This window comes from Vipera ursinii (assembly GCF_947247035.1).
Source record: "Vipera ursinii genome assembly, chromosome: 5".
NCBI lineage: Eukaryota > Metazoa > Chordata > Lepidosauria > Squamata > Viperidae > Vipera > Vipera ursinii.
The window spans coordinates 63,740,514-63,762,940 of NC_139518.1; the positions used below are offsets into that span (position 1 = coordinate 63,740,514).

General features: G+C 37.5%; 1 protein-coding gene across 1 annotated transcript in view; it reads left to right on the plus strand.

Annotated features, from left to right (window-relative positions):
- The first annotated feature begins 680 nt into the window (after positions 1-680).
- The window catches only part of MKI67 (marker of proliferation Ki-67), a 31,394-nt gene continuing 9,647 nt past the window's right edge, over positions 681-22,427 (plus strand). The window contains exons 1-12 of the mRNA XM_083364896.1: positions 681-717; positions 2,774-2,886; positions 3,258-3,339; positions 3,442-3,557; positions 3,847-3,916; positions 4,630-4,705; positions 5,580-6,839; positions 7,677-7,918; positions 11,025-11,316; positions 12,218-12,336; positions 15,402-15,591; positions 22,165-22,266. Of these exons, the coding sequence (XP_083221022.1) occupies positions 2,795-2,886; positions 3,258-3,339; positions 3,442-3,557; positions 3,847-3,916; positions 4,630-4,705; positions 5,580-6,839; positions 7,677-7,918; positions 11,025-11,316; positions 12,218-12,336; positions 15,402-15,591; positions 22,165-22,266 (2,641 nt within the window). The 5' untranslated portion in view covers positions 681-717; positions 2,774-2,794. The remainder of the gene's footprint in view (positions 718-2,773; positions 2,887-3,257; positions 3,340-3,441; positions 3,558-3,846; positions 3,917-4,629; positions 4,706-5,579; positions 6,840-7,676; positions 7,919-11,024; positions 11,317-12,217; positions 12,337-15,401; positions 15,592-22,164; positions 22,267-22,427) is intronic.

Sequence of the window (22,427 nt, forward strand, 5' to 3'; positions counted from 1 at the left end):
GAGTCAGCGGAAGGATATACGCTTCGAAGCTTCAGCGGGCGGGGAGGAGTCGGTCGGTTTGAATGAGCGGAAGGAGAAATTTGGCGCGCGTGGTGGTGGTGGTGAAAGGTGAGGGGCTGCTCTTCGCTCCGGGGGAGAACGGCGCCTGTGCGAGGGAGGCTCGGCTTTCTTTGGGGGGGGGGGTTTGACTTGCTGAAGGCAGCGGTGCTGGGAAGAGGAGCCAAGGCGGGGTGGGCTGACTGGTTCTGGGGCGAGATGTGCCCTGAAGCGAGTTAAGGGGCTCCTTTGAATCGGGCACGCGGGGAAAGAAAGGCGCCGTGGGAGTTTCCCATCGCGACGCGAGGCTGCTCGGGCTTGAGGGCAATTGAGACGTGCCGAACGGTACAGGGGATTTAAAAGAAGGGAAAGAAAGCTGGTGGGCTTCCTCGGTTTATTTAGCCGAGCTTAGCTCGCACGTGGCCCCCCCTTACGGGGCATCCACCGATCCTTGGACTGGATCTGAGAGAAGGATTTAGTTTTGCTAACGTACGATCTAAAAAAAGAACTTAAATGGCTTAAGATGAAAGCAGGGCAATAAATGAAGGAAGTGATTTTGTGCCTTCTTACCAGATAAACGGCAGTTACTCGGTTACGGTTCTAATTAGAATCCTGCCTGCGGTTCGCTGAGCGCTGTGTGGAGAAGGAAGCGAGGTTTTGATGTAGGACAAATTGCAGTGAGTGGAGTATACGATTATGGGCATGAAATTCTCCCAGCAGATATCGGCACGAGACAGTAGCTTACAAAATGCCATAAGGTAGCTCTGAGTGGCTTTATCCTTGGATTTGGCTACTGGTTTGTGAAATCATCTGGATTACCCAAACATTTCAAGCTGATGAAAGTGACTGGTGTCAGTGGTCCAAACTCAAGATAATTTGTCCACATTGTAAGGTACTTTTACCCTGTCATCGAACAATACTGGTTTTACACCAATTTCCATTAAAATAAAGCCGTTCTGAGAATGTTTCATGTGGTGTGATTGGCTTGCTATTTTAATCTAACACAGGCATGTCAAACACAAGGCCCCGGGGGGCCAGATCCGGCTCGCGAAGTGGTTTCATGCAGCCCGCGAAGCCATCCTGGAAACAGTGACAGAACGGGCCCCCACTGCCTTGGCCCTGGCCCAGAGACCCTCCTCCTGCCAGAGACCCTCAGATCTGTCCCACTCCTGCCCAGGCCCCCATAGGCACCCTTGATGAGAATGATGTGGAGCTGGCCACGCCCACCAAGTAGGCCATATGCACTCTAGCCACGCCCACCCAGTAGGCCACGCCCACCCTGACCATACCCACCCGGCCCCCTGAGGGCAACCGCAATGCTGATGCGGCCCTCAATGAAATTGAGTTTGACACCCCTGATCTAACACATACAACAAAACAGGCATTCTGCTGGTACTACTAGGTCAGGGGTAGGCAACCTTGGCTCTTTTAATACTCATGGACTTCAACTCCCAGGATTCCTGAGCCAGCAGAGCTGGCTCAGGAATTCTGGGAGTTGAAGTCCACAAGTCATAAAAGAGCCATGGTTGCCTACCCCTGTACTAGGTGAACCTAGTTGAAGGTTCCATTTTAAATGTTAGAAAAATATTAGTGTTTTCAATTAAATAGGTTTGTTGCTTTTTCCTTTCTATTAAGGAGGTATAGAAGGCTTCAGTTTCTGGGTTAAATTGTGCTTTGTTTTTCTTTTACAGGTACAATTGTAGGTAGAGAAATGTAAACTTGCAGTTCATGCAGGAAACTTCCCCAGCAAGCGGGTTATGTCAGACTTAAAATCAGACACACCACTTACGAGTTTGCTACTCACACTGCACATTGGCCTGCTTCTCAGTTTTCTTGCCCTTTTTCTGATGTCCCAAGGTGCCCTCCCAGCTCCAGGATACATTAAATCATCTTCACCTAGGGGGTGTCAAACTGGCAGCCCATGGGCCGGATGCATCACACACAGGTCATGCCCACCCGGGCTTTGCAAAGGCAAAATCTCAATAGGTCCTGTGACACGATCGAGTTTGACACCCATGACCAGTCCTAGGGAGTAGTTCAGGCTGTCAAGGTCCAAGTCTGTTAAGGTCTCTGAACATTCTGTTGGAAATAGTTCATTGGGGAGCAATGTAGTCAACCAACCATTCTGTCCTATGTTGCATTTTCATTCCAGACAACATTAAAAGGATTATCTGGCACAGGGAATACTCGTCTAATATTTAAAGCCACTGAGATCGCTAACTATAGTTCTAATCCAGATGTAAGATAATAAAACGAGTAAATTTAAGTTCCGGGACCCAAAAAAGAAAAGTTTTGGATTTTTCTTGATTTTTCTTAAAATTTAATTTTCTGGATTTTTAAAAATTTGCTTGTACCTATCTGAGTAGTCAACAATCATAAACAAATTACTGTTGAAGTAAGTCTCTGTTGACTTTCTGGAGAAGCCAGCAGAAAAGATGGTAGATGGTGACCGCATGATCTCAGGCGCTTGGCAATTGTTTGTAAGTGCAAATAGGTTGCAAGCACCCAGGTCACATGACCAGGGGAAGTGGCACAATGCTTTATGACAGCCGCAACTTCATTATAGACTTAAAACACACTTTCACAGTAGTCATTACATAATGTAACATTTTTTCTGTTCAAAATACCTGTGACCTTAGTTGAGATAGCAAATGTTATGCACGACCATGAATTTTCTACATACTGTCACCAAGGTACGTTGAAATCTGCAGTAATTTTTATATATTTTTTTCCTTAGAGGTGAGATACAAATGTGAAAATGCCAGTTTTTGGGAAAATTGTTGTTATTAAGAGAAATGGGACTGATGGAACTTATTTTCCGCTCACTGAAAACTCATGTTTGTTTGGAAGGTAAGACTAAATTGGTAAGGGGTTTATTTGTATAGGGTTTTCATTATGTAATTGTGATGTAGGACTGCCTTTTTTATAGCAGAACTTCAGGGGGTGTCATAACTTACTTTCTCAGACTCTTGTTGTGACTTCTATGTAATTTATATAGTTGTGCAGTGTATGTCACTTATAATGGATCTGATCTGCTTCAGTGTATATGCAAGACATTTGTCCAATCAAAAATGTAAACGTGTTTTAGAAGGTCTTAAAATCAACCTAAAAATCAGCTTGTCTCAATGCATTTTCAGCAACAGTTGCATATTTTAAGAGATGTGTGTATAAGAGCATATAGTTATATAATTTGAATGGATAATCTTGTAATTATTTTAAAGGAAAAAAGAATGTGATATTCGAATCCAGCTGCCTCAAGTTTCTAAAGAACATTGTAAAATTGAAGTCAATGAAAATAAAGAAGTATGTATTATTATTTTTGGTACTTATGCAATCCTAATATTTCTGGATTTGTCTTTTATTGATTGATCTGGATATATATGTTTTATTCCAATTTATTTTTAGGCAGTGCTGTTTAACTTGAGTTCTGCGAATCCAACACAGCTAAATGGGAATCACTTGCAGGATCCCACACACTTAAAACATGGAGATATACTGACAATTATTGATCGTTCTTTCAGGTATGTAACAATATAATCAAATACGGGTGTGCTAGAAATAGGCTGTGTCAACTAGTGATTTTTAGAAACCTGAAGATCAGGAAATTTTAAAATAATTTGATGGATGGGGAAACTCCCCAAATAGGAAAACAGGTTATATAAAGAGTAAATAAACTATTAGTTTAATATTGTACTAGGGTTGGAGATGAAAACAGTAACAATTTTCAATAAAGTGGATTTAATAACTTCTTAAAGTTAATAATTTAAAGTTGAATTAATTTTAATTTAAGCAATCTTTGGACTTGAATAGGTTTGAATATTCACCTCCCTCACTTCCTCAGAAGAGAATTTCTAGATCTCAAGAGAAGGAAACATTACAGGTAAAATAAAAATCATATTTTCTTTAATTTGGGGAAGGGGGAAGTAATAAAAATGTAGAAATAAATGGTATGTTACTCTTTGGCTTGATTTAGTAATTGGTCATTACCAGTTACATTTCACTTAGTTATTCTGTTCTACATATTTAACTATAATTTAGAGAAAACCCAACATTTCATATTGGTGTTGGGCTTTAGAAAATTAAGAGATTTTCTCTGGTCTGTTACTCATGTTTTCCACAAGGAAAAAGAAAGGGAGTTAGTGCATTAGTTTTATATGTACAAAATCTAATCTTCATTGGAATTTTCCTGAATGGTATTATAATATTGCAGCCTTAGATTCTACATGCTTAGCACTTACATTCAGAGAACAACTGTAAATATGTTTCTTTCACTGTAAATTAGTTCTTATACATAGCACTTTTGAAGTAGTGGTCCATTAATTTTGGGAAAGCTCATGAGTTTTGGAAATCAAAGTAATGGTTTACCAATGAATGTCCATATTAAAATCTAAAATTCATTTCAAAATTCTAAAGTGTTGAGATAGTCATGACAATTATAGACTCTTGGCTTCAGATAAGAGATAAATGAAATAGTACATTATCTTTCAATCATTTATTCTAAGAAGTTACCAGTGGAAACCTGTTTTTTTTAAATGGCAAGCTTAAAATAAATATTAAATTCCTTGTTCTATTGCATTGTGTTTAATTTTACAGATTCTTCAAGTACAGCATATGCAACAGACGGACTTGCTACATACGCAAAACTCAGATTACCAAAATTCTCTTACTGGTTGGTAATTAATTTGTTTTTTCTATAAGTGCTTCACTATATTAATGACTTTATTAAAAAAGAATGTATTAGTGTAAAACAAATGAAGCAACCATTAGGAATTGTTAAAATACATGAATGGATTTGGTTTAATTAATGAATTATTTTCTGAACCTATAAGTGACCCAGTTTCTGAGTATATACTAAGTCATGATAATTAAGAGCTGAGAAACAGGCTAGTCTTAAAATTATATTAGAAATAATATTTCACAGCTGATTACGTTAGAGAATGACCCATATGTTTTCTTGCCATTAAGTAACTTTCATAAAATAGCTTATAAACACATCTATTCCTTAAAATTCTCTGATTAGAACCATGCTTAAAGTAAGGGAGAGTGATTTGGAAACTTACTAATAATTTGCTTGCATATATTTATACCTTTGTTAGGCAATTACAAATAAAATTTAGCTTCTGTAAGATTCATTTCTTGAACTTAAGAGAATTGTGCAAATCCTTTCAAGGAGGTAAATTGTAATGTATGCAGATCCATCCAAAGCACATCTCTTATGATCACAAAAGTAGTATATATTTCTAGGTTCATGTAGTTGCTTCCTAAATGATTTCTGGCTGTTACTATTGAGAACATTTCCAAAACGGGCAGTCACAAGTATGTGGAGATTGTTGGAAGCAGTTTAAAAAGATGTTGCTTGAGGCTGGAAAAAAGTTGACTGCTTTCTGATGTGGAAAAAAAAATGCTGTGTGCTGTGAAGCACTTTTTTCTAAGGATTTGTAAATCTTTGCTTAATTCCTCAAAAATTACTTTCTGATCTGTATAACACTTCAAAAATAGTTTAAAAATAGATTTAAAAAACTACTTGTTTCATATTCCTGTAGGCAAGAAACTTGAAACTTGCTCTCCTACAAGAAGTGAGAAAAGACTTCAAAAACAATACAGTGCACCTGAATTTAAGTACAAAATGCAAAGAACTGAAAAAGCAGGTGAATTGTCTCCTTTTAGCAAACTTTATGAATTAATGAAACGTGAAGATGGCACAGACAATGTAAAGGAAAATACTGGTAATGAGACTTTGCTGGAAGATGTATTTCACTCAAGATCTAGGAGGTTTACAGTGAGTCGAGCAAATTTGACTAAAATTGAACATTCTGAAGATAGTAACATTCAAGAAAAGAGTGGTATTGTAACAAGTCCAATGCCAGTATTTGAAGAGAAGAACTCCAAAAAATCATCAAGTACTCAAAATTGTGATATACAACAGAAACAAGAATGTGAAGGTACAAATCAGTCAGATTTTCACGACATAGAAGATAATGAAATGGGAAAAGACCAAATAATCAGAAGTGCTAATAAGAATGCGCATTTTAAAGCAAATCAGCAGAGTGCACAGCATTTCCCTGAATCACATTGTACAGTGCCGATGGACTATACAAAAAAGGCTACGTGCCTTAACAAATTTAACTTAACAGATGCTTTCACATCTGTAGAAAATACTATGCCCAAAGCAAAGTCTAGCAGGGAGAGTATACAAAATTACTCCAGTCCGTGTTCTAGAAACTCTCGAAGATCTTCCAAGTCCAGAAGGTCATGGGTTGAAATAGATTCACTGAACAAGATGAAGAGCTCGGGAGAAATGGAAGAGTGCCCCGTACAAGTTAGTGGGCAGGAGCATGAATCTGGTATTTTGATTGGAAGTATATATTCTAACAAAAATGAAAATGGAGAATTGGTCACAGAAACAGCTCTGAATCTGAAAGATTCAGAAGATGGAAATTCTAGTGTGGTTTACAGTTCACTTCATTTTAATACAAGTAAAAGCTGCAATAACAACATTGAACTAAATAAAAATATTTCAAGTGAGTATTCGTGTACAGAGGCAATAGATAAAGTATCACTCATCCCTTCAGATCTTCCCCAAACCAGTGAAATAATGACAAATCAAATTCCTGAAAGAACCTTGGAAACAGAATGTCCCACAAATGAAAATAAAATAGGAATAAAAGACCATGAGCGGAATGTTAATATGAAAAATGATATACCTACTTTTTCCGGTTCTTATGAAAGCAGTGTCCAAACATCAGCCGAGGTTAATGCTGGTTTTGAAATGAATTTGTTACGTCCACTTAATAAAAAGTCAGGTAAATATAGTTTCTTTTTATACAAAAAAAAATATCATTGCTAGTTGCTGTCTCCAGTAACTTTGGTTAAGATAAAACAAATTGTTAATCAGCTTATTTTTTCTGTCAGTTAATTGGCTTGTTTGACATGGTTACTAGAAACAGATTAAATTGTTGGAAATGTTAGTGCCTTAATTACGATTGAAACTATTGATACCAGAAGTGTAAAAGGTTTATAGAGTTTTTAAAAATTAACCCAAAGGTGCTTTTTAACGAGGGAACTGGACTTCCTTGTTTCTTCTGCTGAAAGGACTATCTATCCAGTCTACAACACAGTCCTTCCAGCAGTTCCAACAAAGGCTCCATCCCCATTTACACCACTCAAGTGACCCTGATGACAGATAAATCTCCAGGTGGTCTCAACTACTCTTTAAAACAGGCATGTCAAACTTGTGACGTCGCGCGATGTATCTCAACTTTTCCCCCATTGCCGGCAATGGGGAGGGTGTGGTTGCATTGTGAAGCATCCGGCCCGCGGGCTGGCAGTTTGACATGCCTGCTTTAAAAGAATGCAAATGACCAGCCTTCTACAAGGAGTATAAATCTTTCCATTCCCCCACCATCCAGTCAAAGCTGAAGAAGTTTCTTTGAATGAGAAGTGAAATGTCTTCAAAAAAACCCGAAGTCCAGTTGCCTTGTGAAAAAGCACCAGGTCAGTGGGATAACTGACCTTGGATGACTGAGAATCTCTAGATGTTTTTAAAATTAAGCAATTGTATTCAGAGTGCAAACTTTTTAATTGTATTGATGTTGTAAGACAATGTGTTCACTTTGATATAATTTACTCTTCATTTCTAGAGGCTAAGAAATCACCTCAAAAGCGTAGAAGTAAAGAGCTAGATTTTCTAGTCCAGACGCTTGGAAAGAGGAAGAGAGTGTCTTTTGGTTGCCAACTGAGTCCTGAACTCTTTGATAAGCGTTTACCTCCAAACTCACCACTTAAAAAAGGGGCCATTCCAGCAAGACTAAGCATGCCATGTGGAAACTCACCACGAGCAGCATTAAAAAAAGTTGCAGACTTGAGGCAGTCTGCAATACAGGTATCTGATTGAACAGCTGATTATTTATATTTTAAGTAAAGAATTGCTCTTGCTCCCATAACAATATTTATTTATATATGTATATATTTGTCTAAACTTTACTAGTCTTCATACTGAAAACTTTGTATTTTAAATAATGTATCTTTAAAAATATGTTCACACAATTTACCAGAAATTTGAAATCATAGAATTTAGAAATTTCTTTTGGGGGGTGGGTGGGATGTAAGCCGTGAATCCTTAAGACATCTAAATATTCCCCTAGAATTCTTTCTGCAAAGAATTGGTGATATATTCCACCTGAGTGCGTCTTTTCTATTTAAAGATTTGATTATTTTATTTCAGTCATAATGGCAGGATGGGTAGCAAATAAATTTAATAAATAAAATTGATAAATTCATTGATAAAATATTTTATGTCTATGTTATTGTTAGAAACTCCCAAAACAAAATTGGATAAAATATTTTTTAAAATGAAATACCCTACAGCAGAGATACAAGTAGCCATCTTTGGTTATTTCTTGTGAATGACCTGCAAATGTAGCTTTTGAAATCAGAATTTATACTATTGACTTTTATTTTTAAATTGGAGCATTTTCAAAATAATAAAGAACATTCATCTTAAAAGCTTACCAGATGTTTATTTGAGAAAGCAAATTTCTCAAAATTATTTCACAGAAAAGTGGAGTGCTTGGAAATGTTTGTAGATACCTGAAAAATGCATACAGAATGTTCTGTCTCTGGAGACAGTGTTCCAAGAAAGTCTGCTCCAAGGCTAGACTATACTGTACGAATCACTCCTTGCCCTGGATTATATACTTCCGGAAAAACTGCTAAGCCATCCCCAGAATGGCCAGATCTGTGTTGTTTGATGAAGATGGGACAATGCCTAAAAATAGAATAGAGCAGAGCAGAGTAGAATAGAGCTGGAAGGAACTGTGGAGGTCTTCTAGTCCAGCCTCCTGCTCAAGCAGGAGAACCTATACCATCTCAGACAAGTGACTGAGGGCAAGCTGTTCCACTGGTTAATTATCCTCACTGTTAGGAACTTTCTCCTTAATCCAGGTTGCTTCTCTCTTTGATCAGTTTCCAACCATTGTTTCTTGTCCTGCCTGCCCTCTGGTGCTTTGGAGAATAATTTGACCCCCCTCTTCTTTGTGGCAGCCTCTCAAATACTGCTGTCATGTCACCCCTATTTCTTCTTTTCTTTAGACTAGCCCAGGGGTAGGCAACCTTGGCTCTTTTATGACTCATGGACTTCAACTCCCAGAGGAGTTGAAGTCCATGAGTCATAAAAGAGCCAAGGTTGCCTACCCCTGGACTAGCCAAACCCAAGTCCTGCAGCCGTTCCTCATATGTTTTAGTGTCCAGCCTTTGATCACCTTTACTTGCTCTTCGCTGAACTTTTTGCAAGGTCTCAACATCTTTTTTGTAGCATGGTGACCAAAATTGGTTGTGGTATTCCAGGTGTGGTTTCACTACAGTTTTATAAAGCAGTACTGATACTTCGTGTGATCTTGATTCTGTGCCTCTGTTTATACAACCCAGGATTGTATTAGCTTTTTTGGCAGCAGCTGCACATTTGCTGGCTCATAGTCAAGTGATCATTCACTTGGACTCCAAGGTCCCTCTCACAGTTACTGTGTTTGAGCCAGGTTTCCTGCCTAAATGTAAAACTGCTTTTCTCCAGATTAAAACTCATTTTGTTGGCTAGGGCCCATTGTTCAAGTTTTGTCAAGATCTTTTTGAATCCTGAGCTTGTCTGCTGTGCTGTTGGCTATTCCTGCCAGTTTAGTGTCATCTGCAAATTTGATGAATTCTTCTTCTATTCCCTCATCTAAGTCATTGATAAAGATATTGAAGAGTACTGGTCCTAAGACAGAGCCTTGTGGTACCCCACTGCTTACTTCTCTCCACATGGATGTAGTACCATTAAGCTGACTTCTCCTTTTTTATATACTGCTTCTTCACATCTTTTCATAGTTTCATAAAGTAGCTAGGTAATAGATTTGGAAAGAAGTTAATTTTAATTTACTGTAGGTTAAACGAAATTAGCAAATAAAAACGGTTTAGTTTATTTAGTTTTAGTTTTATTTGATTTCTATACTGCCCTTCTCCCTAGGGACTCAGAGCTAAGTATAGTGTGATTTTATTTGATTTTTATACTATCACAATCTTTCGGACTGTTGATGGTTAGAATATTACAGTAAAAAAACCAGAATGAAAACAAAATACAATTCAAATGGCAAAACTAAAATTGAAGTGGGAGAGAAGAAGAATAACGAGAGGAACTGGTGACATTATTGAAATGCTGTTAATAAAATCTGCATTTTCAATAATTTCCTAAAATCTATCGAAGGAATCCACTTTCCGTAGTTTGGTGCTGCTACAAAAAGAAGAAGAAAAGAGTCCCTCCCTAGATGCTCTAGTGCAGGGGTGTCAAACTCAATTTCATTGAGGGCCGCATCAGCATTGCGGTTGCCCTCAGGGGGCCTGGTGGATATGGCCTGGGTGGGTGTGGCTAGAGTGCGTATGGCCTACTGGGTGGGCATGGCCAGCTCTATATCATTTGCATCAAGGGTGCCTATGGGGGCCTGGGCAGGAGTGGGACAGATCTGAGGGTCTCTGGCAGAAGGAGGGTCTCTGGGCCAGGGCCAAGGCAGTGGGGGCCGTTCCCTCACTGTTTCCAGGATGGCTTCGCGGGCCACATGAAACCACTTTGCAGGCCGGATCTGGCCCCCGTCCTTGTGTTTGACATGTCTGCTCTAGTAGGTTGCGTAGAAACTGGTTAGAGGAGGCTCCTCCATAGATACCCAAGTGCCAAGTTATGAAGAATATTAACACCAGCACTTTAAGTTGTAGTTGGAGCTGAAATGGTAACCAGTGCAGAGTCTGCAATGTACTGTATGTGTGATCTGCTCCCATTCTTGGAAACTAAGACATGTTGCCTCAGCCCCTTATAAAACATTGTGGGGTTTTTTGTGAATGTCTAATTGTTTAATTCATTTTTCTGAGAAGTTCGGAAAGAAATAGAGATGATTGCTGTTTCTTCAAAATCTAAAGTTTAATTTTGTGTGTGTGTTTGTGTTTCCTGCTTGTTTTTTCTGCAGGGTTCCTTTGAGAGGAAGCAATACGAAAATATTGTGCCAAAACAAGCTGCCTCACAATGCGTCTCTGATCCTCATGTTGCAAGGCTATCTTCAGAGGGTGAAGAAACTACTACACAAGAGATGCATGTGAATAGCTTATCTAGTGAAGTTAAACAAACAGTATCTAACACCAAATCATTAAGAAGGAGCAAAACCTGTACTCCAAGGAGAAGTTCTGTACGTGGGAAAAGTGGAGCTATGGGTACTATTCATTCCAAAAGACGAAGTGGTGCTTCTGAAGCCAACTTGATGGGTGTGTTACAGTTGTATCTATTACTAGATAATTTACAAAAACAGAATTAAATCTTTTATGTTACAAACACAGGATAACCTGATTATTATATTATTATATTATTATTATATTATCCCAGGGGGGCTTTTGCCCAGGTTCGCCTGGTGCGCCAGTTGCGACCCTATCTGGACCGAGATGCCCTACGCACAGTCACTCATGCGCTCGTGACCTCCCGTTTAGACTACTGCAACGCTCTCTACATGGGGCTGCCCTTGAGGACCACTCGGAGGCTTCGACTGGTACAAAATGCAGCCGCGCGAGTTGTGATGGGAGTTTCCCGTTACTCCCATGTAACACTTCTACTCCATGAGCTGCATTGGCTTCCAGTTGCCCTCTGGGTGAGATTCAAGGTGCTGGTGATGACCTATAAAGCCCTATATGGCTTGGGTCCAGGATATTTGAGGGAACACCTGCTGCCGGCATCAAGCTCCCTTCGTCCTGTGCGCTCCCACAGGGAGGGTCTTCTCAGGGTGCCGCCGGTCAAAGAATGCCGGCGGATGACACCCAGGGGGAGGGCCTTCTCTGTGGGGGCGCCTGCCCTCTGGAACCAGCTGCCTGTGGAGCTTAGGACTGCCCCCAACCTTCGATCATTCCGCCGAGACCTGAAGACCTGGCTCTTCGAGCTTTCCGGCTCAGGCTGAGTTTTAATTGGGTTTTAACTGGGGTTTTACATGTTGCAGGGACTTAGTTTAATCTTTTTTAAATTGGTCTTAATTTTTGTATTAATGTTTTAAAATTATACCCTGTAAACCGCCCTGAGTCCTTCGGGAAAGGGCGGTATATAAATTCAATAAATTAAATTAAATTAAATTAAATTAAATTAAGAATGATTCAGGTGAATAATCTTCAATTGTTGTTTTAGTTGCGAAGTCTTGGGCAGAAGTAGTAAAACAAGGTGTTCCCAAACTACAGCTGAAGTCTGCTTCAAAACAGGGGTTTAAAACAAGATCAGTGAGGAATGTGGCTTCCAAATCATCAAAGGTATGGTCAAAACAGATACTGTAATGGTATAAGTAATAACTTTTTTCCAAGTGCTGGAATTCAAGCATCTGGACTCTTGAGTACTGTGAAGATTCTTTTGATGCTCTGTTAATCCTAAATTCTGTCTCTAGTATTTCCAGGTACAATTGTTTGCCGTTTACTAATGGAAAATCACCAACAGTTTTAATAGAAGATATGGGGTAGTTTGAAAAATTCAACCTATTTTTAAAACAGTTTTAAGATCTTTTACTGTTAATTGAAGATAATATATTCTATTAGTGCAACATTTTGGAGAATGAAAATGACCTGAATTGTCATAATGTAGTATAAAGCTAGGAATGCACATTTTAGAAATTGCTGTTTCTAAAAATAAAGTGAATTGAAGAAAATAATGGATGAACTATATATAATAAACAATAGAAAGAAGGCATATGTAGCAACCATAAAATAAGTGGGATATGGATATTATCCATAGGCAAAAAGTAGCAATTTCAAATAGCCATGCTTGCTACTCAAAATGCAGATTAAATAAAGTAAGCTAAATAGTTTTTAACAACTGCTTCCAAAACAGCTAACAGAAATAGCTGAAGCAGATGTAAGTAAATGTAAATTTTATTTTTCTTGTTTAAAAGCAAAAGAATGGTAGCTTTCACTGTAATAAGGATTAAGGCAAAAAAAAATGGTGAAAAATATATCAGCATCAGAAAGCCTTCCAAGTAGTGTTAGTCACTGAAATAAATACATTAAATGAAATATTTAAAATATTTAACTAATATTGATATTGCCAAAATTCATCATATTACAAATGAACTGATAAAATGCATATGATACTTCCAAATGTGATAATTATCCCAATCATAAGAACTTAAATGCTTTAATTTTTCTCAGTCATAAAATAATAGAAATAATAAGCATGATTGTAATAGCTTTGCAGTTACTATACTGCTTTTCAAGCAACACATGAATTTTTCAGTTTATTATGAGAGAAATTCAGTGGCTGAATAGCAACTGAGATAAAGGCTCAGAATATGTTGTTTCTTTTGAGCAGCAAAAAAAGGTTGAAAGGAAATGTAGGTAACATGCTGAAAATACTTTCTATGCAAGGCAAAATTTTGTGATATCGTCCTGTGCCAGGACTCAAATATAACTGTCCAATGAGACTATTAGTACTTTGGTTTAGAATACAGGCACAATGAAAATGAAAGTGCCTGTGTTGAAGAAGACCTCAAGACTCCACACAATTATATCCACTGACTTAACAGTCCATCCAATATGTTTAGGCTGTCTTATCTGCAGCTAATGAAAGTTGGCATTGTTCCCCTTCAAAGAGGGGATACACTAAGAATTGTATTATTTTATTATGTATGGAGAAGAAGAAAAATGTAGTCACAGATGAGGGTGAGATCTTTAAGCCAAAAATGTTGCTTAATTTTTCAGCAGAAAACCATCCTAAATGAATTAGTAATGATGAATGCCAGCTGAAAATACAAATTTAGACATACTTGCATTTTAAAAAAATTAAATGAAGTATTTTTTAAACACCTATGGAGATTCTCAACTATCCGGGCCATGGTTGTGCCAAAATGCTTTTCAAAAAGTAACTGAACTTGTTTTCCATTGGAAACGTTTCTCTTCAATTCTGAAGAAGCTTCTTGGATAAGAAGCAAAACATTTTCAAGGAAAAAAAAACCAAAGTCCAGTTGCCTTTTAATAAGCACCTTTGGGACAGCATTATTAAAGTTTATACCTAATACATTTGTGATAATATTCACAGTTGATTTGAGTCTTGTTGGAAGAAAGACTTCTTCCTAGTCTTCTCTTCCGGGTCATCTTTGCCTTGACCTTCTGAGCTTTCAGTTTGCTGAACTAGTGACTATCTTCTCTACTCATGCCTCACCTACATCAGTTCGACAATCTCCTTTCTGCAGCCCATCACTGCCTGATTCTAGCTACCCCATCAGATCTGGCAGATATCCTAGAAAAGTCTATTGAGCCTCGAGGTGCTTGTTTTCTATGAACTTTTGTTCTTTTGCCAATTTCCAACTTCTCCAACTTGTCATTTTAATACTTATTAAAAAAAATTCTAAATAGTTCTACTTCACTGCAAGAACTTAACTGCTCTATTTAATACTCCTCCACTCCACCTCTTCTGGTATATGTGTCATAGGATATATGCTCCTATGGAAGATGCTAGCAGTGAATAGTAGGCACACTCCTCGCAGTTATTTAAAACTCTTCTCTTTTTAAACATTCTCTTTTTTTCTTTATGTACTACAGTGCAATGCACTGTACTGCCGTGGCTATTCCTGACATTATCTAGTAATTTTTAAAAAGTGAATCTTCTAGACCACAGGTCTGCAACCCGCGGCTCCAGAGCCGGATGCGGCTCTTTCAGCCGTCTCCTGCAGCTCCCGGTCCTCTGCCATGTGCAGTCCCCCCAGAAAAAAGTGGGACTAAAAAAGAACCAATCAATTCAAATATGCAGGGTAGGTACATATCTCGCCTTGGCTCCACTCTTCAGTCAAACCCTGTTCTGCGCATGTACGTGCATGCGCACATATTTTTTGCGGCTCCCAGGTTTTCCTTTTGTGAGGGAACCGGTTCCGAGTGGCTCTTTCACTGTTTCAGGTTGCTGACCCCTGTTCTAAACTGTAAGTGACCATATAGTGAATCCAAAAAAATATGGCTTCCTTTTTATTTTTTTTAAAAAATCTGGATTGAATTGGGATAGAAAAAAATGGATTAGTGTCATCTGGAAGGAGAAAAAGAAGTTCCCAATGTTTCTTGGATTGTTCTGCCTCCAGAACGTTGTTTGCACATTATTGTATTCTTCCCTACTGAAAGGATATTGCTTTTCTTTTTATGGTTCCAGAAATTGTGATGCCTGGTGCAGTTTCAGCCTATACAAATAGGCCAATTAAAAGTTTTTTCAAAAGATCGTACAGCATATTACCCAGAATTGAAATAAATGTGAAATCTACTATTATCACTAGAGTTTTAAATTTATATTTGTATATATAGTGGCATATTTCATTAAACTGGTTTTTAATGTATTCTGCTTTTAGAATAACAATTTAGCAAAAACACCAAAAAGAAAAATCAGCGGTCACTTCTCAACAGGACATGCAAATTCTCCTGCTCCAATTGTAATTGGAAAAGCTCATACTGGAATTTTGAACATAACTGCACAAGTTCCTAAAGTGGTGATCAATTATCCTTTGAAACAGCATTGTGATCTCAATGACAGTTTTACAGGTAAACTTTTAGACTTCACTTAATGCAAGTTTGTGTGCCAAATAACATGAGTTCATGTTTCCTGTTTAAAAATAAAATGTCATAGAGAAAAAACCTTGTATGTTATATGATAAACTATTTTGTATAACTGACACAATGTAGAGCCAATCAGCAATATATAGTATTTAACCAGATGATAATAGTAATTGCTTTTTCAAGATTCAAAAAAATTGTCCTATACCTTACAATGTCATTTATTTATTGCAGTTTACTGTATGTTTCCATCATCTCAACATCGTATTTCTGGGTATCTTATAGTAGTTAAAAACAGAACAGCAAAATAAAATACAGAACCAGCAACCAAGTTAAAAAGCAATCAAACAACAATTAACATAGTCATCTTATGGGCAATCCCTATATGCCTGGGAACAGAAAAATGTTTTCAGAGCCTTGTGAAAGGTTGGCAGATTCAGGTCCAATTTAATTTCTGAGGGAATGATGTTCTAAAGCAGACATGTCACGTGATGTTGGGCAATGTATCAGGACAGTTTTTCAATGGGGTGGGCATGACTTCTGGATGATGCATCCGGCCCCTGGACCAGCAGTTTAACAATCCTGTTCTAAAGGAATGGCATCATGGCAGAAAAAGTTAATTTCTTGGGTCCCACAAGGGTGATGTTCCTTGATTGATGGCACCCATAACATCTGTTGGATAGCCAGAAACAGAGATGTCCCATCCCCTTCTAAGTTAGATGTCATTAATTATATAATGTAGATAAAAAGCAGAGTGGGGTTGGTCTTTTTGAACTGAACTATGAGTGAAGGATAATATCTACAGATACTGTTTTATAAACCCTGTGCTGATAATCCATTATCCTGGATTATCTGCTTGCTGTTGAGCCCACCAATTGATGATGGATGGATATAGTACTGCTATGAATTGCTTTGTTACTGATTTAGAAAAAGTGCCTTAGAGCAGACATGCACAAATAATTGCATATCCAACACTTTAAAGCAGCTGTATATTTTCCTAGGAGTGTACAGTTCCTTTTCTGCTGTGCCATGTGATACAGATGCTTTAAAGAGCTACAGGAAAACCATTTTCATTCTGCACACTAGAGACATCCCTTAAATCTATACAAAATATTTTTAACTTCAAACATTTGTCATCAAAGCATCTCATGGTTAGATGATGTGAGCTATGTGAATGATGGGGTTCTTGGGCAAATAATATAAATAGATTTATGTGATAAATTTGCTTTATAAATTTGCTTCATGCTCCTAAGTCTGTTGAGGTAATATAAATGGAAATTCACATTGCAGTGGTTTTTTAAATACTAATGCACCTGCTCTTAAATTTTGTCATCTTAATGTTCAGAAGAAATTCAGATATATTAGCGCTTTTTTTGGGGTGAGCAGTCATCTTTGTAAACTAAAATAATATGGTTGCATCTGAGCAGTCTGCAAAGAACAAAAAGCATACAGAAAATTGGCAAAGAGATGATTAGAAAAAAATATCAATAAAAGGATAGTGAACTAATGAAAGGATATTTAATAGAATATAGATAAATAATTGAATTATGTAAACAAATGCAAATAATGAAATAAAGTTGATAAAAGTATATGATGTGCATTTAAAATATTGCATTCAAATCTAGAAAAAAAACACCAAGAGGACTACTTATCTGTTGTAAAAATCTCTCAAGCTGTAAATTTGGGATTTTCCTGCAGAACTCTGATGTTAAGTTAGAAATGATTCTTCCATGAGCAAAAGAGATTCCATTGGTGCCAAGCATCTATGTATGCAGACTTAACCAATTGCTAAGTTTTTTTAAACATTTGAACATTCTTATTGTCTGTGTGTTTATCTACAGAGAGGAAATAAAATCAAGATTGATTTTATTGATTAAGAAATTGTGATGCACTTATAAAAAAATGTGAGAAATTAGATTTGCAGTGGTTGATGATTTTCTTAAGGGTTACCAATATATCAACTCCTAGCTTTGCCAACAGATGGTGCTATGATTGTGTAAGAATGTAACCTATTAGCAAAGTATTGTATATACTTCCTGATATAATTGACCATTGCATAACACTATTTCCAGTTCTAGAACAGGTTTAAATGATCATAAGCCTTAACTCAGTCTTTATTTCTTCTGGAGAATTACAAGAAACTATCTGGTAATAAGAGATTCTCAGCAGAAGGTCCATGATCAGTGAGGTTGATGGTGGGGCTTTGGTGCATATTGCAACATTAACAGTGGTAATGGAAACTATACATACCTAGAATTGAAAGCAATACTACTTTTAGCCTTAAATCCTTCCCCCCACTCCCCCTTAGCAGCCTTTATTTGAATCAAGATTTCTGATAGATGGAGAAAGATTTGCAGAGATGTTCTTGTTTTTCAAAATTTCAAAAGAAAAATCATTGTATAAATAATCTAAGCTGGTGCAACTTGTTTGCATGCATCGTCATCTTTATATTGCTTAGTTGCAATATTGCAATAACAACACATATGCAGTCCATTCATCCAGCTACTTATGCTCTCAAGTTCTATTGCAAACTTTTGTTTATTTTTTTTAACAATAATTATCTAGTCAGCACTGAGCAAATTCTTTTTTGTTGGGTTGTATGCTTAACTCCTTTCCTAACAACATTTATCTCCAACATTATTACCCTAAACCAAGAACTTAGTTTCCTGCTACTGAGGATGAAATATGTTTAAATGCCTTCCATAAAACAGTAGCTTCATTAATATTGCTGAGATAAGTGGAAACACCCAAAATGAGAAATAGCCAAGCTTTATTTCACAGAACCCTTAAAATTGCCATATTGAACTAGAACATTTGTACATCTTACTAAATAATGGATTATTGTTTTCAGTGTAAGATTGACATAGTTTTATGGTGACCACTCTGTCTTTATTGAACTACATAATTTAGTTGGTTTGTAAAATTATATTTTAAATGTAATATAATTAAAGCACAAAAATAAAAAGCTGGCCTACTAAGCCCAGTATCCATATAAACTGCACCCCCCATCCACAATTTGATTTTAATTAAAAGTAATTTAATAACACTTGAACTGCTTTCCAATATGCTATTAGGGAGGAGCCGTTGAATTACTGGAGGTAAAATAGACAATAATGAAGCATATAGAAAGAGACAGTGCCCTTGCTTTCTCTAATCACATGCTGTGAAAGAAATGCTGTCTTCCCTTTTTTAACTTACTGTATTTATCCAATATATTTAATTTCTGAGACCCAAAAATCTCACTTTCCTTGGATTTACTGGGGAGTTTTCCAGTGGTTGGGTCATCTTTTTTAGGACATACTTCTTTTGCTATGGTGATCCAAGGGACCCATGGATCAAGACATGAAGCAGCACATAGAATATTAATTATGTGCCATTAAGATATTTTTGACTCCTAGTAACAAGATAGATATCCCCCCCCCCGGTGTTGATCTGTCAACAGTGCACTCATTAACACTGCAACTGAATCTGTCCACCTTGCAGCTGATCTTCTCTTTCCTAGCATTAGCATGTTTTATAGAGAACACAATAGAAGACTTCTGGTTTTCTCCTGTTACCGCCTTACATATGGTCTCATATTTTTGGATCAGGCAAGCAGTTCTTGCTAAGTTGTCCTGATCCAAGTACTTTGTTTCTCAAGAGCTTGAAAAGTGACTTCCTTTCCCTGTGGGGAAGCATAGCTAAGGAGAGTATCATTGTGCCTGATATTAAATACCAAAGATGAAAATGCAATTGCTCCTCAAGTTGATTTTTATTCTTTTCCTCAAATCTTATTGAGTCTTCTAAAATAAGAGCATTCTACACAGCTGATTATGCGTTAGTTGTGGGAAATACCCGTTAGTATTAGATGTGTGTTCCCTGGTGCTGTTGATTGTTCACTTCCCATGCCAATTAGACAAAGAAAAGGGAAAATAATTGAAATAGAACAACAATTAGGAATTGACTGCCACAGATTCCTGGACACTGTTTTCACACAGCAGTTTCAGTCTTCTAAACAAGCAGGTCTTTAAGGTTCCTACTCCAATTAACATTCAATCCATTTTTGGACCTAGGAATAGTCAAGTGTTTTCTAGTAGCTTGATACTCAACCACCGATTCCTATTTCCCAGATGTATTAGGTTATTTTCATAAAATTAATGGGCCATCTGGACCTTACCAAAGCAGTCCAGCTATACCTAGGTACAAATGGGTGCCTGGAAGTAAAATGCCAAGCCTTTCAAACCCACCTCTATGCCACTGTTATCCTGACATCTGTTGTGATTCCTCGCCAGCCAGTGGATCTGGCAGCTGAGTGAGGAATCAGATGAGGAGGAGGGGCCTGGAGTGACATTAGAGTCAGAGGAAGGCTTGAGGAGCTCCAAGACCTACAGTCCAACGAGGAGCCTGGCCCCTCTACTCGTGTTCAGGCTGAGACATAGCTGTGCTGGGAGCCTGAGTTGGACAGTGAGGAAGAACAGCTGGGGGAAATCCCAGATGTACGAATGAGCAGACAAGAGAAGCGAGTAGGACAGAGGAATTTAATAGGGCAGTTCCAAAGGCAAAGGAGAAGGCATCAGGAAACCACGCTTTGGCTGAATTATAAAAGGGAAGGTGTGGGAGGTGCTGGTTGCCAAAGGCAACCATTCGTGTTGAGGATTGAGTTTCTGTGGACTGTTTGCCTTGGACATTGACTCAGGTCTGTGAGAATAAAACGGGTTGTTGTTTTTTGTGCGGTTCCTGCCTGTTTCTTGGAAGAGGGGTTTCTCCTTGTGAGCATAACGGACTCACGTAGGTTGGGACAGAACAACATCTTGAAGAACATCAGTAATCTAGATATGTAAAATAGTTTTTTTTTCTACTGAAGAGAGAAGAGATTGTTAAGGTTTATAATTTTTTGGAAATTGGACTTTTTGCAAGCAAGTCTTTCCAAAGACTTTACAAAAAGATCTATATCTGTCTTGTCTATTGCTAGGGGTCAAAAGACTTGCTAACTTCTGATCAGGATTTGAAACCCATTAAGATGACTCTTCCCATGGACTTCATCTACATGCATCTATACATTAAGATACTCCTTTGTAGAACTTCTTTTCTGATATATTCCTGTGTTGACAGATGTGTTTAAGATTGTACAATTAACTTCAGGCTCCAGTGTGTTACATATACCTGTGAGCAGTTCAACCAACCTTTCCATCAATGCTTTCCTGAGTATATATGATGAGTAGCAGCAAGTTCCTAAGCCTTTCCCCTTTGTGGGACAATTCAGCCTTAATTCAGGAGTATTATCAGATGCTTCATTTGACATAGGGGCTTGCAACAAATAGTGCCTTGTTTCTAAATCTACTTAGAAAGAAATGCCCAACTTATTTGGATTGATTTTATAGGATTTTTAAAGCCAAAAAATGCTGGGCTTAGAATGACATTTTTTGCTGTGGCTTCAGAATACTGTCCACTTTTTAAAAGAATTTTGTCTGTACTAGGAAACAATTTCTTAATACCTGTTTTTTATAACTATATCTCATCTATCTTTAGACTTGGAACTTGCATTGACATTGATTTCCAGTCTCAAAACTGTAAAAACTATTATCTCTTCTTTACTGTCGCTTTTTATCCTTACCAGAGGCGCACATAAAACAGGAAAAATTATTTAATTTTGAATCCAAAACAAAGCCATCAGTCTCCAGAGTTTCTGATAAATAGTAATGGGCTGGTCATGGTTCAGCAGAACTAAAAACCAAAATGCAGTTGTTCATATTCCAGATGAAACAATCCAAAAGAGCCAAGTAGAGCAAGGCTGGTGTATTCCACTCCCTTTATCCTTTCATTAGCTTCCAGTACAATGTATCCTACACACCCATTAAAGCCCCAGTCTCCTGAGTACCTTTTCTTCGCTCCCTTTAGCCTCTGCTCCAGTAAAAAATATTCTAGTTTTTATTCATGGAAAACTGTATAAATTGCTCATGGTTCAAGATGCTACTTTAAACAAGGCTGTTCAACTGGGAAAGCTGCTGCTCATCGGCCAAGATGGCACTTGAAACAAGGCTATGTTTTTACTGGAAAAGTTGTTGAGGTAGCACTCACTAGCCTGGCAGTTCCACTCATAATAAATCTTAGACTTCAGAGAGAGGAAAAGGAAGATGATTTTTTTTCTTGTTCTATTAAACATTAAGGAGAGATACACATTCATGTATAAGCACACACCATTTGTTACAAATTGTAATTGATAAGTGTAAGCTATATTGACAGAAATCTACTTATAGTTACTGTTATAGCACTATAGAAGCAGTCACAAGCTTTGTTTTATTTTGCAAGGCAAATTAATTACTTGTGTCATAATTTGTAGTAGAATTTGCTCTTAAGATGGTGTCTACAATCTTCTGAAAGAGCTTGAGTTTGTAGGAATTTTTATCCTGGTAAATGATGTTAAATCCTTTGCCTTTAAATGTGCTATGAACATTAATATTTAAAAATAATGCTAAAATCTGATTGCATTACAAATCTAGGAAGCAATCAAGTGAAGAAAATACATTCTTTATAATTTAATTACAGTACATGAACATTAATAGATTTAAATGCTATTTGCAGGGTTGGCTGAAATGTTCTGCAGTCCATCTAATGCAAAACAGAATAGTTTTGTACCAGAAACTCAGATATCAAGACCAGAAATGAATGCATCAGAAGAATCTGGTATGTTTTATTGTGTATACATTCTGAATAATGACCTTCATACACGCGTTTAGTGTAAGTTACTTTGTCATTCATCCCAAAGATAAGTCCTACAAATCAATGAGGTTTGGTTTTTAGAATGGAAGGTGATCTCTTCTACATCAAGACCTCTCTTCTCTGAG